The sequence below is a fragment of the Symsagittifera roscoffensis genome, chromosome 1, assembly GCF_963678635.1.
Source record: "Symsagittifera roscoffensis chromosome 1, txSymRosc1.1, whole genome shotgun sequence".
Classification (NCBI taxonomy): Eukaryota; Metazoa; Xenacoelomorpha; order Acoela; family Convolutidae; genus Symsagittifera; species Symsagittifera roscoffensis.
Genome location: NC_087062.1, coordinates 79,971,994 through 79,989,752, shown reverse-complemented (window position 1 = coordinate 79,989,752; position 17,759 = coordinate 79,971,994). Strand labels below are relative to the sequence as shown.

The window sequence follows — 17,759 nt, the reverse complement described above, 5'->3', positions numbered from 1 at the left end:
GGGATACAGAGACCCAGCCATGAGCTCACTATTTTTGCATGTAATTCAGTTAATTTGAGCGTTCTGGTCGAAGCCGGAGAGCAGTAACGTTTTTGTCGACCCGATGTAAGAAAGACCACCGAAAAGTACTGGCTTGGTAGAGACGGTGAAAAACATGCAAAGCTCTGTTTAGACGCTAGCCAGTCGTCTTAAGACTTAGTTTTGTTATCCGTCGATATGTATCTTCCGGGCGAATGTTACATTTTCAACATTTAAATTTTTCGACTTATTTTTCTCAATGTTTTTTTGTTTTACTCTGACTGTCGAATACGCCTAATCTCATTTTTCGTCCCACCACGTCTTTTCATCCCACCACGCAAAAAACTACTGATTTGAAAAACAATTTTTTTCTAAGGCTATGGTCGGATTATTCTGTGCTACTTGCACAGTAACCGGCTATCCTTGTTTCGTTTTTGGTCTTAAGTATACACTTAAAAACGTCGGCTGTGTTTCCGCATTGGATTGCCGCATCTCATCTTAATTTTTTTTCTTATATAAAGAAATTATTGTAACACTGTTTCTTTTCTCATTTAAGAAAGGAAATGAAAATGTCCTGTCTGAAAAAGTTGGAGGAAAAAGGGTTTCTCTGTAGTGTAAATATTGCAACATGGTCTGAAAAAATGGATCTCCTTGCCGTTGGGTTCAGTTCGGGTGAGTTCTCGTTGTTCCGATTATCATGGCATAAAGTATGGCATTGCAATGCTCCTAGTCCAAACTGTGGAGCTGTCACTTCTATAAGTTGGCGGGTATCAGATTCTAGGGTTATTGCTGTGGCCTTCGAAAAAACTAGCCAGATTGTTATAGTTGATATAAATTCATCTCACTGTGTTCATCGTCTTATGCTAACAGAAATTCCGAACTCAGTATATTTTGGATGTCTTGGTAGCACTAAGGTGTCAGACTACAGAGGAAGCTCAGAAGTTAATGTATTTTTGCCACCACTACCGAACTTGAAGAAAAATCTTGCACCAGATGCCCTGATTTATCACGAAGGTATTATTGAAAATGCGAAGATACTTCAGAACCAATTAAACCGGCAAAGTTATGATGATAAATATAGCGAGTTAGATGTGTTAATTGTCATACAGGAGAGTTTTATATACTTCTACAGTTGTTGTTTGTATCCTATCTTCAAAATTCCAATCACAGATGTTGGTAAAATTTTAAAAATAAATTTACCGAGCAAACATTTTCCATTTCTAGGAGTCTGTGCTGTTATTAACCACACTTTAATTACCGATCTGTATAAATTAGATAACATTACCAACAATTTCCCGCTATTAATTGACGAGTCCAATCATATTTATAATATAATCAGTTGTTTTGACTATATTTCAACATGCGTGCAAGCTATGTTAGATAGTTGGCAGGATGCTCTTGGCGAGGTGCAATTGAAGCTTGCTCGGTTTTCTCTCGAGAAAAGGTCGCCTGGTACAGTTGGAGACGAGTTCCTAATGTTGCTTCTGTTCGGCAAACCAAGCAGTGAACTTCTTAATTTCCTTGTTAACGAATTGACCAGTAAAGGTTGCGAGAACTTGCAACACTCCATCACATCAAGTTATTCAATTCTCTCAACTTTTACTGCTAATAACATTTTACCCGCCTCAAGAGCCATGTTATTTCATGCTCAAAGTCTGTATAAAATTTGTCGGAAGACGTCGATTATAGAGTCAGATAAATCCCTCGTTGTCATGCACCTTTTGAAATCGGCGGCCTCCTTAGCTCTCAAGGCCAACGAAATGCTAGTAGTTATGGAGAAAAGTCAAATCGAGCTGAAAAGTTTCTTCAAATGGCTGCATTGCATGTTGCTGAAGTTGTCGGATGAAAATGTCCCTCCTGGACTTAATCAGACTTCCCAACACGAGCTTGTGGAAATTGCAAACTTCATAAAGGAAAGTTTGAATGAAACTATTTATGATGAGGATACACCCGAAGGAAAGAAAAGAAGAGCCATTTTTAGGTTAGAAAAAGTAGGGCAGTATTTGTCAAAAGATCACTTGAAAGAACCATGCGACTTTAAGAAACAGGGTAATATGACAAATCATTGGCTCAACTGCTTCATCAACGGAGATTTCGAGAACGAAAATATTATTTACGATCCTTGCACTAATAAGTCATTCAGACAAGTTTTATCAGATTTAGAAGAAATTATTTCAACTGAAATTTCTAGTGTCTTTTGCACGGACGCAGTTGACGCCGTGGAAAAACTCGAAACTATCGTGTTGGACAAAAAGTTTCGTTACAACGAAAAGTGCTCAAATTTTTTTGATTCTTTGGTTCATGAGAATTACTTGAACATTGTCTTCAGCGATAATAAGCTTATAAATACGATGAAAGTCTGTTACTTGGCTGAAGATGAAGGAAATATGCCGAAAAAACTGACTAGAGTAATTGAAATGCAAACTAATACATATGATAGTGTTGAAGTTACTTCTGTACGATTTATGGAATCCAAGTTGTGTATGTTGCTTCACGAGTTCGGAGATCGAAGCGCTTATCGCCTGGTATTGACAGATCCGTTCTCTGATTCTTCCAAAAAGTGTTCCAAATCACTGTTCAAAAAGGCACCTAACGAAGAAGAACACTTCAAGAGATTTCCGCTCTTTGATTCAGTTCACCGACTCAATATCATGAACCATGTAAGTTCTTGAAAGTTTTTAGTTAGGTGTTAAATGAAGTCATTAAATTTTTTGGTTGAGCTGTAAAGATGATTCATAAAAATAACTTCGTTTAGTCATTTTTACATTTTTACACAAGCTAAGTCTTGTGTTGTAATACAAGTTTAAATAATTTAGCCCGCATACTTTGTGCCTAACTTATTTTTTCAATTATATAGGCCGCTTATTTAGTAGCATGTTTTATCCCCTTAAAATATGCGCATTTTTTAAACCATTAGATGTGTAACCACTAGAAGGCTGTTAAAAATCGGACCCGTCAGGATGACAAATTCTTTGTAATCCGGATCTCCGTGTTTCTAATCTTGTAGATTCATTTTTTTTACAGCTTAATATCCTTATTTGTTTTTATTACAGTTTTGAAGATTCTTTAGAGCAAAGAATCAAAAGATTGCTTGAGAAACGTCTAAATTATTTAGACAAGTTGTTTTTTCAGAATTCTATCAAAAGCTCTATCGCGATTTCGGGTAGTTTGGCCCTCTCATCAAATGTGGAGTATTCGCAACTGAGTGTCAGTTCCGATAGGAAGTTAGCTTGTCTGGTTCAGCAGCAAAATAAAAGGATTCTTTTCATTGACCTCGATTCGCCACCAGACGACGACGAGGATGAGGGAAACGACGAAGATGAAGAGAACATGAGTAGTGAGATGTGTGATTTATCAAGTGATACCATTGGCCAACCTAGTGCGCAAGTTGGCAATTTTTTTGAAGATGAAATTGAGTTTGAAGATGGGTATGAATATGAGCCAGAATGGCTACCGAATGCCGATTAGAACCTCGGGATCGATAAACACTCTTGTTTGTAAAGACAGTCAAAATTCTCTTTGACATGTTTGATTGTTTACTGATTTGATTTACAAATATGAGCTGACGCTGAAAATATTCTATTTAAAATTTAGAACCTGTTGTTTTGCGCCAGGTAAGTGAGCTAGAGAATGTCGAGCATGAGTATAATAAACAAACGTCACCAATTGGACAGAGGTAAGAAAGCAAAAGCAAGAAAATTGCAAAAGCATGCCTCAAGAAATACAAGATTTATATAAAAGGAAATTTGAGTTTCAGCGGGTTGTGCAAGAGAAGAAATTGTTGGCCACAGATCAATGATATTTTTTTCTAACAAATCGATTTTTTTTAAAATCTTAGTAGGAGTATGGTTAATCATGTACTGGTGAAATGAAGACACTTATTTAGGCTTGTTGTTTTTTTTCAGGAAAATGTCTCAAAGTTTGTTCACTTGCTCAGTTTCTTGAAAATTGATGTAAAACAACCATCTTTTAGGTAGTAATTAGATGAATCTCGTTTCAGGTATTAATTATTTCAAATAAATTACGTGAAAAACTATGGATTTTTTGGGTTCGTGGTATTCGTCCGGCTCTTTTCCAGCTCCCCCCTTTGATTTTTTCCGATAATCAGTTTACAGAAGTCTGTTTAAAATGACTTTTGATGCACTAAATTGCAAAAAAAAACGTGCAAGCGTCATCAAGTGAACAGATTGTTTCAATATATCTTAAATGCAAAAATCAGCATGAACAATTTTTCAACAAGTTTGTTTCGTAATTTTACTAGGGGATGGGAGACTGGAAAAGAGCCGGATGAATACCACGAACCCAAAAAATCCATATTTTTTCACGTAATTTTTATGAAATAATTAATACCTAGTCCATCCTTTCATTTTTCGTTTGTTTGTCTGTAAATGCCATTTATAATTTTTGGCACGATTTTCATCGGCTTACTTTTTTAAGCATGATTTTCATTAAGACAGTTTTTACCATAAGTGAAAGATCAGTAATTTGTAAATTTACCAAGTCTGATTTAAATAATTGTAAAAGTTGTTTGATCGTTTTCTTATTAAACAGTGTCTGTTTATTTTATATCGGCTTAGCCAAATTGTATTGCGTAATTTCGATGGTATTTCAGTTCGGATGGGTCGTTAAAAACTTATCTCAATTTTTTTTAAGACAAGTTTTGTTTTGGCTCAAAAGGAGTCGACTCAAAACTTGTCGATTTAGTTGCTGCTCGTTAAATGATTCCCAATGCTTCTTAAGGCGGTTTATGAACATGATCCGATACAAACATGAAGTTTTTAAAGGTTCAGTTTTTTCTGAAAAAGTCATAAAGTTTGTTCAGGCTCAAAAGTCTTAAAATTTATTTTTTCGGGATTTGACTTTTGATTTATATTAAAGTTCTGTTCGTCTCCTTCGCTAACAAAAGGCAAACTCTCCGATCGAAGGGCAAAAAGGTCATGACAAACGTGATTGACTTCTAGTTTTGTAAGTGGAATTTAATTTTCAGATTTCCCAGCGAAATAAAAAAATTACCTATCGATCCAGTTTTCTCAAATTGGGTTAATTTTATCGAGAAATTACTAGTCATAAACTGTTCTAGAATTTCTAAAAGCTGTAAGGGTATCTATTTTTTGCTTTAAATTTCGAAAGTTACAATTTTTTCATAAAACAATTCAGTTTTTTTGTTTAATTGCGTTCATCAAATCTCTAACTGTGTGTTGGCTATGTTCAAATAATACAATACTTTTGTCGCTTTTCTTGGAGTTCATTGACTTTTTCCCAACTCCGTGTTGGCCATGTTCTCGGATTTTTCGCTCCACATTTTTTGTGCAAACTCAAAAATCGAAATTTGTTTTTATAATGTATTGGTTACAACTGTAGGCATGATAAGCTTCTGATTATACTAATGAGCGTAGTATTATTTTACATATTCATTTTTTTCTTTCTAAAGTCACAAATAAAAGTGTTCATTTGGTGACACTTTTGTTATATAGCAATGGCGATTTGATGTCATCTGGTCGCTGCTTTATTGTCGGCTAATGTTTGCCAATTTTCAAGCAATCGTGGAGTAGGTACGAGGACGTGTGACTCTTAATGTACAGGTCCGCGGTTTTATGATAATACTATGGGTTGCAGATGATAAAATTTTGTTTATTGAATCATTTGTCAAAAATAATTGCTGTTTTTTGTGTTCTGTTTTATGCTTCTTGGGTTTCATTTCGATGTTGAACTTTGCTCGTTTAAGTGATGATATGTGGAGAGTTTGTTTTCTCATATTTTTTTTTGGTTTTGTTGAAATTGAATTTTCTAAACGTACTAAAATTCTTTGCTCCTAAAGTTAGCTCAAAAAAGCTCAATATCATTTCGAAAAACTAATCTTGAGATTTAAAATATTTATCGGAAGTTTTCTTATCAAGTGCCGATAAACAGGGTTTAGACATTTATTGATGTCTCGCATTTTTCTTCAAGAAAAATTCCTAAATTTTGTTCATGACTATTTCGGATTAGTGTATTTTATTTCATGCATAAAGATGAGTTAGATTTTTTAGTTCAATTTCAGTTGCTAAAAGAAGGCAAATAACATTCTCCACTTAGGAAAAAGAAATGGCTTGAAAAATTGTGAACGTCTTCCATTTTCGAAAGTTGAATTAAATTGTTATTCATTTTTTCCCATTTTATCCATTTTTTTTTTCGTTAGTTTCCTTCATTGTTTTTATCCATTTTTTTCGTTAGTTTCCTTCAAAAAAATGTCAGAAACTTTCATCTAAATTTTTTCGTTAGTTTCCTTCAAAAAAAGTTATCAATTTGCCTAATCTCAGCGACACGTTTCAAATGGCTATTGTCTATGTTTAGGTTTATCAGTATTCGCAAGTGAGATTATTGTTTGAAAAGACGGAAAAAGTGCAATCCGCTTATAAAGGGTTCAGTGTGTCCTAAAAGCTTCGAAATGGTTATTTGTAGTCTTTGGTTCCGGTAGATATTGAACACTCTAATTGTCTGCCATAACGTTAAATAAATTAATTTGGGTTCTAAATAGGTAAATTTCTGTTTCATTTTTTCTGAAGCTTTGTGGTTGAAAAAATGTAAATAATTTTTCCGTTTGCTTGATTCTTCGTCGCTGAAAAAGTTTTCACTTTAAACTATTGCTTGAATTTTATTGCGTGTATCTGGTGTATAGATATAACACATGCTTGAGAGGACCAAGGCCAGAGGTTCAAATCCGACAGGAGCCTGCTGCTTTTGACTATTTTCTGCTTTTTCTGACTATCGCCCGTCTTTTATTTTTGTCGGCTAGTTCCCGTAGCACTGACTTTTTCAAGAGACAATGAAGGTATTGAAGACTTTCATATAAGTTTTTGTGTTTTTTTGTCATGGTGATTTTTTGGCAATTTTTTTTCAGAAAGTCTTAAAATGCTCTAAAAACTACTGAAGTTCATTCATAAAGTTTTTTGGTTTATACCTAATCGGCTCAGTAGAATTGATGCGTATTGCGTCGTTAGATATGCGAAACAAATTTTCTATGCATGTGAGTTTTCTGAGGGGCTAATTTGAAATGTTTGAAGAGTTCTATGAAGAATTCTTTTGTGGCTCAACGGATGTCTGCTCAATTATCGTCGGTTTTGTTACTGCTTCAAAGTTTTGTTTCGATGCAAATTTAACTTTCAATTGTCTTATTTGGTATGTTTTTTTTAAGCACCAGATTCTCCAAATAATGTGGAACAGCGAAATTCATAAAATCGAAATTAGTTTCGTACTAAAAAATGACCAAATTAGTTGCATATTAGACGCCGGAGATTTTCCATCCTATTTGAAATAGAGAGCGTTTATGTGCATTGTCAAATTGCTTTCAGGGAGCGATTTTTGGTGTTAGATACAATTTCATAGCACTAAACCTGGTAATTTGCTTTTATGGAAGCAATTGTTTTCGAAATAAAAATCATATTTGTTTTATGGCTCGAGCTTTTTCTTCGTATTTTCGCGACACGTCTACTTGCACATCAACAAGGTGCTCACGTGCTTTTAAGCAAAGTCTTAAAGTTTGATGTCACTGAAGTTTGACTTGTGGTGGTTTGACTTCTAAATTCAATCCAATTTGTGAAAAGGAAGGCAAATTACTCCCTCTAGTTAAAAAAAAAACAGAAATGGCGCAAAAAAAAGAAAAACTTCTGTTCGAAAGCAGATATCAGTTTTTGGATTTTCCAGCGGAATGAATAGCAATTACTAAATAATCTATTGATGCTGTTTTCTTTAACTGGGCTAGTTTTGTTGTAAGAGTTGAAAAAGTAGCTTGAAATATTTTGTTCATACTTGATTCCAAGAGTCTCAACTGAACATGTTTCGGTTATTCAATTGTGGTTTTAATCGGCTTATTGAAAGATGGTTTTAATCGGCTGAATCGTTCTCTGCAAAGTTTTTATTAGATATCTTTCTGCAAAGTTTTGACTGCCAGCAAGTTTCATCGTAGATGTAATTGTGTTTGATTTACTCTTAAATTTCTGGAAATATTAGCCGAATAGCCTCGTTTTTATCTGTTTTCCTTTTTTTTCGCTTATGAGCTTTATTCGGCCTAAATTGTTTCGTTTTATGTTTTATTGGCTTACTTACAATAACTACCAGGCCCCTTCCCTTTTGGTCTAGTGGTAAAGTACGTGCCCTGGGATCCTAACTTTGTAGTCCCGGACTGTCCTTGTTTTTTTTCGATATTCTAAACTATTGCTCATAATTTTTGTGACATCAATTTTGTTTTCGCCTCAAACAGGCGTCGACCGAAGTTATCCTTCGGTCATTAATTCAGAATGCTTGTTAGTGCGATGGATTGTGTTTTTCGACATAGTTTCCTCAAATTGATCATAATTTGAACATATCGAATTGTTGCAAATGCTTTTTTTCTCAAAGAAAAAATTCAATTAATTTTATAGGCTTAATGGCTTCAATCTTATTTTGTACACACTATCTGGCAATGCTTTGTTTGGTTGTATCGCAAGTCAATGTTTTTTTTCTCCATGAAACACCTAAGTGGTTCCATTTGTCTGTTGGCTATGTTTTCCGTCTTTATTTCCGTCGTTAAACTTTTGTTATCAGATCTGAGTGCTAACGCGGGTATAGGTATAATCTGAGAATGTTATTATATGGAAATGAATTCTGTCAAAGATAGTTATTTCAAAAGATCATTATTGATTCATGTGGCCCAAAAAGTCATCAATTAAAAATAATTTTTTGGATCAACTGCTCTTTGATTCAGTCGAGTCTCTGATTCAGTTGAACTTATAAAAGTTTTTTTTTATCATAAAATTGCCTTTTATGAGTTAAAGTTTCTTATATTTTTACTCCTGTTGTTCTTTTAGTGGTTTCTAATTTCGTCATGAGTTACTCGTGGTATTGTAATGTAGTTTCACAATAAGATGGGGTTTATCACAATCTGTTACCTGGTTCAATTACCAATCAGTTTTTGAAATTTTTCTTTATTGGGATGGAGTATGCAAATTGTGATTTTGGTGTCTTTCTAATCGCCAGTGATATGAAGCTGCGTTTAACATCTATTCTAGCACCATTTTGTGACTCATTTTTCAGTGATATGCGGTGTTAAATTTAGTGATTGTGGTTCGGGCGATTTAGAGTTATTTTAAAGACGAGAAAAACTAGTTTGGTTTATTTTTTAACTTCGATGATCAGCTTGTTAGTAAGTTTCCTTGAATACAACGAAGCTACTTGTTTAGATCGTAGTGTTTTTTCTTGAATTTTCAGAAAAAGTCAAATTTGTTCACGCGCGAGTTTGATATTTTGTCTTTTCATTTCTTTGAAGGTTCATTCAAGTTCATTCCATGGAAGTGATACAAATTACGCTCTCCAAGTAATAATAAAAGTGCAAGTGGCGCCAAAAAACGTATCGTTGTGTATTCGTGTTTTTTCCAAAATCCCTTACGACTAATATACTAATGATTTATTATAATATAGGGATTCGTTCGATTTCAGATTTAAAAATTGATAAGTTATGTCAAAGAACAGAAAAATCAGTTAGATTTTACTTCTTTGTTTTCGTGTTTGTTTTCCATAAGCAAATCACAAATACACGTCAAATATAGTGATATATAATAGGAGAGTTGAGTGATGTATCATAATATGGTGATTCGGTCGATTCCAGAAAAAATTTAATAAGTTATCTCAAAGACGAGAAAACCAGTTTGATTTTTTCTTCGCTTCGATGATGAGCTTGTCATTAAGTGTCATCGAATTTCTTTTTTTTTCAGATCTTGTTCACGCTCCAGTTTGGCTTTTCGCATTTACACTTTTGATTTCGTTGAAGGTTCAATTCAAATTCATTTGCTGAAAGTAAAGTATGGAAAATTACGCTCAATTAATTATAGATGGTTAGGTTAATGATGGTTAGGTTAACGAAGTTCGTTTAAAATTGAATTTTCTAGCGGCATAGTTACCCTTGTGATAAGCAAGGGTATTGCAATCGGGTAGAAGACTTCTTTTTTACGCCAACAACGTTGTTCGCAGCATCTCCAATTTGAGGCTTTACAATTAAGAAGTTGCAATTTTAGCTGTTTTCTACTTTGAGACAAAGTACTCATTCTGGTCCTGGACTCCTTCACCTCTTTGTCCTCGTTGCTAATAAAATCCTCTTCTCTCTGTTGCAAATAGTCAGTATGTTTTGAGTTTATTAGTGTTTTAAATATCCCAGCTTTTCGAAATTAGTTTTTTTAGTTGGTTGTAATTTTTGCAAATCGATTTGTCTAAAAAAATTGATTTTTTTTGTCTTTTTTTTTCGGCTTAATAGGTTTCGTTCTATGATATATGGGCTTAGTGGCGTCATAATGATAATGAGCCGTTTAATTAGAAGATGTGAACTTGAAAATTTTTTTATTGCTTTCAAATTTTTCTTTAGTTTTTTCGGATTTCAGTTGTTGTCTTTTTTCGGCTTAGTAGGTTTCGGCTTATTTTTTATCTTCTTAGTGGCCTCTCATTGAGCAGTTTCATGAGCAAAAAGTTTTCTGTGTGCGTGTGTGTGTTTTGAATGATAGGGAACCCTAAATTTTTTTCAGCTTGAAGGGTTTCTGCTCAGATATTTTCGGTATTGCTACTGCATGGTAAGTTTTCTTCCCATGCTAATTTCGCATTCTTTTGTCCGGGCATATTATTTTCAAATCTTTCTCTATGCTTTTTGATAGATCTAGTTGCATGTACAGTTATAGAATTTAGATTTTTTTGGCTGATCGTTTTTCGGCTATATTTTTGTCGATTAAGCTCTCGGTTTAGTTTTCCAAATGTGTATACCACCTTGGCTTCAGTACATATATGACACTCGTGGATACTATATGGGCAGTTCATGGTTTTTAACCAATTTTGTTTTGCCGAATTTTTTCGGTTGAACTTCAGCTTATTGCCTGCCTGATTTAATTCCGTCGCCTTATTTACGATTTATCTTGTTTCTACAATTTTCCGATATTATTTTTGACATAGATAAAGACCCTGTCGACAAATTTTCGAATCCATTAGTTCAACACCATTGGGACCTCGTTTTTCTAGATTTTTTTTTCAAATGTAACATCGTTGGAAATCCTTTTTTATTAGTTATTAGTTCTTGAGCGTCATGCTCTTTTAACCCTGTATTTGTTGTATCACAAGAGGTTCGAAGCTCAGTTTAGACTCTGTGTAAAGAGTACTGATTGACCCGAAAAGTTACATTTAGCAATTTTCCAGAAAATATAATCACAACTGCAAATCAGTTTTTAAATACAAATTTTGTCCGATATTTGCTCTGAATTGGTTTTAAAACAAAAATTTTCAGGCAGCTTTATCTCGACATTGAGAGAAATTTTGTGTTCAGTTCCTGCTAAGAGTAAAATATGGTAAGTATTGTATAACTGGAAGTGTCTTTGTAATACCTCATTTTGCGTGCAAAATTACCCAAATAATAAGTTTTTACCACGTTAGCGGAACAGTAAATGACATCGTTATTTTTTGAAATCCAAATCTTTATTGTTTCTATATTTTTCAGCATAGTTTTTTTGGCATCTATCCGTTAACATTTTGCCTATGGTTATGTTTTCGCCACACAGAAAAGTATACTATAATGAATTCTCGAAATTCGCAGGCTATGAACTTTTCTTGATCGAGCAGATAACAGAAAGGGTATTACGTTCTAAACTTTTTACTTTGCAAAAGCAAATATGTTTTAAAGCGTGGACTACATTTTTTGTTCAAATCTGTAACAATTGGATTGTTTTTTACGCTTGCGATTAGCAAGCGTTATCAAACTGGAGTAAGACTTTCTTTCGGGTTAACAACTTGTTTAACAGAATCACTTGTATCTTGGTGTATAATGAATTCAATCTTCTATGCGTGTCCGGAACTTAGTCTAGGGTTGGAGAGAACGTCTGGGATTGCAGAAGTCGTGGGTTCGAATCTGACCAGTAACTGTTTTTTTTTTCAAACGGGAAACATTCCAATTCAAAATAATGTTGTTTTATAGATTGTCTGCTAATGTGTCGGCGTAGTTACCACGTCGTACAATTGTTTTTTCTTCGCAATTTTTAATGTAATTTGTTTTAGTGTTTTGAATTACTTATGCAATTTTTAATTTTACTAGCTTTCACTTCGTATATTTTGCTGTTTTTTTTTTCGCCTAAAAACTTCATCCGGATTAACTGATTTCGGCTTGTAATTTTATCGGCTTAGTAAGTTGTGTTCCGCTGCTGATTTAACTTGAATTTCTTGATCGGCATGTTTGCCTAGAATTCTAATTTGTTAAAAAGATATAATATGAAAATTGTGGAATTGGGTTTTTTCTATTTTAATATTTTGAGACATTTTGTAATTTTTTTTTTCAAAATGTTAGTTTTTTTCACAACCCATCGATTTTCAAAGAAGGGATAGCAATCGAATGATCTCCTACTCCCTTTTGTGCCTGCATACTCTCCTAGTCTCTTTCTACTTAACCCATCTGTCTACAGCCTTCGAAAAATCTTTTGGGGAATATATTACTCATCTTTTTGATTTTTTTCGTTTCCTCAAAGTACCTTCCCAAATCTGAGGTTGTAGGTTCAATGGAGATATCAGGTATTTGGAAGCTCCCCTGCATCAACGGCCACTCACAAACTTTTCACGCAAAAAATTTATCATCTTAAGACGTTTTGAATTTTCTCGAAAACGTACCTCCCATATCTTAGTTTTTGGGTTCAATCCAATAAACGGGTTGTGGGAAGCTTCTTTGCAAATGCGACTACATCCATTTTTTTGACACAAAATCTCACAAAGTCAACCTCGGAAAAGTCAAAATTAGGTTTTTTTGATTTTTTCAAATTGGAGTTTTTGGGTGCATTCGAAATTACAGGATGCTTTAATCCCGTTTGCATAAGCGGCTCTGCCCAATTTTTTAGTTACAAAAAGCTAGGATTCTCCGAAAAGTCAATTTTTGTTTTCTTATACCATTTTTTGAAACTATTTGATTTTTTTTCGAAAATTATTCTCACAAATATGTGTTTCTGGGTTCAATCGAAATTACAGGCAGAGTGAATCTCTGCTTAAACAGCTACGCTGAAATGTTTTTACAGAAAAGGCTTTTATTCTCGTTAAAGTCAAATTTTGTGTCTTTGTTGAGTCAGATTTGTGGCCTTTGAAGTCAGATTTGTGACATCAAGGGTTGGATTGAATTAACAGGTTGTTAATGCCTACCTTTGTAATTAGCTGCACTAATTTTTTTTTAGAAAAATAATTGCTTTCAAAAAAAGTTATGAAACGTTGACAGTTTATTGGAAACTTTTTGACTTTTCGTAAAATCTGTCCTGCCAGTTCTCAGGTTCAGTGGTGAATCCGGTTTTGGGAATCTTCTCTACCGAAGTTGCCTCGGCATACTACCTTGCATATATCGAAAGTGAAGTTTTAGAATCTTTGTGTCAAAAATTCTTGATTTTTCCTAAAAATTACCCTATCAAATGAAGGGTTCAACCGAAAGAACTAGTTGAGATGATTTTTCTACCGAACCGGCGGCTTCTCATATTTTGAAATATAAATGTTACGTCCTGGAAAAAAATTCCATTATCTGTAAATTTTTTCACTCTTCTCACTTATTTTAGTAGAGAAACAAGAGGTTTTGAGAAAAGTCCTTTTTTTGAAATTACCCATTTCATACCACATCAGTAAAACAAATTCAAAAGTGTCAAACACGTACCTCCAGCTTTAGCTGGACCCTTTTATTATTTTGAAACATACGAAAATTTTGGTTCACCTAGTTTTTTATATTTTTGTTGTATCGCTTCGCCTCTGTGTAAGAAATATTAATTGTTGTTGTTCTGCTTTCCATTTACTTTAGTAGACAGCAACAGCTAGAGGCTCCAAAAGCCAAGGTTTTAATTCCGACCGTACTTTTTGCAAGCTGGACCGTACTTTTTGATTAAATCAAGTGTTCGGAGTGTCATGTGACTGCTTAGTTTGTCGGCGGTTCAGTTAATGTAGCAAGAACGATTTTTGAAGTTAAGTAATTTTTGCTATGCTCGAAAACCGTTTTGAAGATCGTTTGTATGACGCTGGTCACATGTGTTCTTTTATAAAAAATTTGTTTCAATTTTGACGACCGTTTATTGCACTTGCGAGAGCAAGTGTCTAGTAATCGGGAACTAGATTTTTCCCCTTAAACAGGTTTTCCTACAAATCTGTTAAAAAATAAATTTCCTTTTTTTTGAAGCTAAACTTTTGAAGATTTCTATTTGATCTAGGTGTAACGGAGTATAATTCTTATTTTTCGATGATTTTTTCGTGCACTCGGCGCCATTTGTGTGGTAAATACATTCCTTGAGATATGAGCCATGAAAAACTATTTGTTAAACCATGAAAACTTTGCAGTTTTTATGCTGAAAATGTGTATTTTTTTGTTATTAGGATAGCGACTGACCAGATTATCAGAAATCGTATAAAAAGAACCATATTTTTTTTGCTTTTTATTAAAATTAAGGTTTAATCTGAAAGGATAGGGCATGTCTTTTCTTTCTGTAATACCTTTGGTGTTATTAAATTCTACACATTTAATCTGGTCTGTAAAAGCTAGATGTCATAATAATTTGAAGTGTAATTATGTTTTTCATAAATTTGAAAAAAAAATGGCTATCCTCAAATAGCTTAGTTTCCTATAAATTGTTCAATACGTATTTATGGTAGCCTTGGTTTTTTGAGCGTGAATAGTAGCTTATTTGATATTATTATAGTCTACTGGCAATTTTTGAATCGAACAACACTGCTATGGAAGTATGGGGATGGTTCAAAATGTAACCAATTTAGACGCAAATAAAAAAAAATTTCAAAATTTAATCTGGTTTTCAAAAGCTTGTTTTTCAAATTCAGATTGCTTTATTAAATTGTCTGTAATGCTTTTGTCTTGTGAATCAAATTGGATTGACAGCATTTCATGAAGATTTGCTGGTTTTTGCTTGGAAATGTTTTGAATATGAGCAGGCTTTTAAATTGATGGACTAAGTTCGCCATTGCAAAATCCTGTTAGTTTTGCAATAGTCTATTAACGCTTGTGTCTGCCTTAGTCTAAGTTTTGGGAATGGACATGAGAACAGTTTTTATTTAAATAATGCGATTTCCATTTTTTCAAAAATATTTCTGATATTCTCGGTTACTATTTGCCAATTACCGTATATTTCTTTTGCCACTAAATTTGATGCTGTGACATTTGAACAGACAAATTGGCAGTTGGGTAAAGTATCAAAAAATGTTCCGAAATTTGGATGCGATGAATGCAGGAACGTTTGAACAAGTTCAACGAGCTCGTGATAATTTGAATTTTGTCTTGCCATTTTCGTTTTTTTTGGAAGGATTTATTTGACTAGGAGCTTTGTTAAGGTTATATTTCAAAGTCAGTTTTTATGAAGATAGAAAAACAAGGAAATTATATATAACTTTCATATATAATTTTTAATTCTCTGTATTGCAAGTTTTGCGACGCTTCACTTCACCTGTGTTAAAATCTTTTGTATTTAATTGTCAATGAACGTAATAAGGTCATTGATAGAAGTCGTGTTGATTTTGTCCTTTTTTTGAACAGAAAGTCCTGAAAATTGTTCAGGCTCTAACTTGATTTTCGCGGTTTTACTCATGTTTTGAAGTTAATTTTAAATTCATTCGCTAAAAGATAGACAAACCAGGCTCTCTGAAAGCGAACATGTAAGAAAAAACGTGAAGACTGCAAGCTTCAAAAATGGATTTTCAGTTTCAGAATTCACACAATTAAATATTGAACTAGTTTTCTCTAAATGTGTTTGTGTTATCAAGAAAGTGTCAATTACAAAGGATTCTGAAGAGTCTTAAGATGACATCTTACTTTCTAAAGATGATTCTCTTTCTTTGAAACCTGACAGTTGAAATTTTTTGTCACGTTGATTTATTGAAAATTTTCCAACTGTATGTTGGATATTTTTTTGTTTTCTCGTATGGTGTCGGTGCCCTTTGTTTGTTTTAGACCAAAAATTTGGGGTAAAAATTGTTGCTATTCGAAAATCATTTATTTTCATTGAGTTGAGTTTTTTTAGTTTGGTTTCAAAAACTGAGTTATTTCAAAATAATGAAAGATTTACTGAGAATTCGGCTAGCTCAATAACTTTAAAAATATACTGCGACTTCCTTAAAGTGGTTTTTCTCAGTTTTCGATATAATTATCATTGAATGTTGGAAATTAGATGAATGGTGGGAAAAGTAGGCATAGGGTTCTCGGAGGTTTAATTAATCCTAAAGTTTCGAAACTAATATTTCAGTTTTTGTATTTTGGGATGAAAACCTACAATTTTCTGTTTTATCAATTATTAAAGTTATTTTTTTGTGATGCGTTTGAAGTAATTAATTGGGAGAAGAAAATGCAGCCTTTTTGCTTTCGAATTCCTCACTTTCTTTACTCCGGGAAAAAAAATTTCCAGGAAAAATTCGAAGCATCATTTAGCGCTTTGTTTGCTCGAAATAAGTTTCATGAAAATTCTAAATAATAATCTAGAATAAATTTTTAAAAGTTTTGATATTTTTTTTTGGTTTTTATCATTTTTTGAAAATTAAATTTATAAATAATTTTTTTCCTTGTGCACAGCAATAGGCTACTCTGTTCGGACCGATGAAAGAGGGGAGGAACTGTCTTTTTGTTTTGTCCTAACCCAGCTTCTACAAATAATCGTCAGAATGTGTCAGTCGAGAGATATGTCATATGAAAATCCCTTAATTCGTGATTCAATTGACATTTGCAAAATGATTACTCATTGTTGAGAAAAATTGGTTTGATTTGAAGTCAAGTTTTGAGCAAGTAACGTTTCTGTAAATAAAATCCGTGGAGATTTGTTTTTCTCCAGTAAAACAAGCTTAGAAGCTTCATTTCGCGGTTCCTTCTCAATAAAAATGTTTTAAAATGAGGTTTTTTTTTCAATACAACCTAATTCGATTGTCATTAATTTACTAAAAGTCAGTTTTTTATGTCATACCATTACGCGCATTTGAATGAAAAACAAAGTATTTTTTAAATAAATATAGTCGAACTTCGTGCTGCTTTGATCCAGTCGCTGTGCAGAAATAGCTCGACCATATTCATGAAAAATACTTTTTTTTTCTGGTGAATGTGCGTGATGGTATGAGAGTGAAAAAATGAGAGGCTATGCAGCGTCTCTTTCTATACGCCAACTTTTTTACTTACTCCTAATTATGCAGATAAGTTTCAAGAAGTTTCCGGATGTGTAAGATTTCCAACGAATTTTCACAATTAGATATTTTCTGTTTCTTATTCAGGAGATAGTCATAACGAAGTTTTATGCCGCGAGATATCCGAAAAATTGATTGTGTTCCTGATTTTTTAAAATTATTCGTGGGCCTGCGTTGCATTTAATAAATGAATCTTTTAAATTTGGTCGCTCTTTTTGATGTAAATTATCAACTAATTTTGAATATGTAAGCTTGCTAAAATCATGTTCTGCTGATGATTAGCGGCATATATTTTGGCTTCGCAAGTGACGTAAAGCTCCGCATCGCCACAAAAACAAACGCGAATGAGGTTAAATATCCCCTCGTTCTGCGATCTTGGTTATGGACTCAATAGGTTGTATAATCTCCAAATTATCCGATTTTTCAATGAATAGAAATATTAGAAAATAGAAGCATGAAACAAAGAAGCAAGTTGATTTGTTGTTGGTTCACTAGAAATGGGCAGGGACTTTCTCTTCGGGTTGGTTTTTATTCGTTTGCTTTTAAGAACAATTTCCTACGCAAGATTAAGTACCACAAAT

At 33.4% G+C, this 17,759-nt stretch overlaps 1 protein-coding gene across 1 annotated transcript; it reads left to right on the top strand.

Annotated features, from left to right (window-relative positions):
• The first annotated feature begins 578 nt into the window (after positions 1–578).
• On the top strand, positions 579–3,618 carry LOC134850682 (anaphase-promoting complex subunit 4-like). Its single transcript, XM_063866614.1, has 2 exons — positions 579–2,678; positions 3,151–3,618. Exons 1-2 carry the CDS (start codon positions 582–584, stop codon positions 3,484–3,486), a joined length of 2,433 nt encoding a protein of 810 aa, XP_063722684.1. The 5' UTR covers positions 579–581; the 3' UTR covers positions 3,487–3,618.
• The last annotated feature ends 14,141 nt before the right edge of the window (positions 3,619–17,759 follow it).

What these genes read in the sequence shown, in the direction of transcription:
- LOC134850682 (XM_063866614.1), top strand. Translation starts at nt 582, where the DNA reads ATGAAAATGTCCTGTCTGAAAAAGTTGGAGGAAAAAGGGTTTCTCTGT. An exon ending in GACTCAATATCATGAACCAT is followed by an intron (nt 2,679 to 3,150) that starts GTAAGTTCTTGA and finishes TTGTTTTTTCAG; the next exon opens with AATTCTATCAAAAGCTCTAT.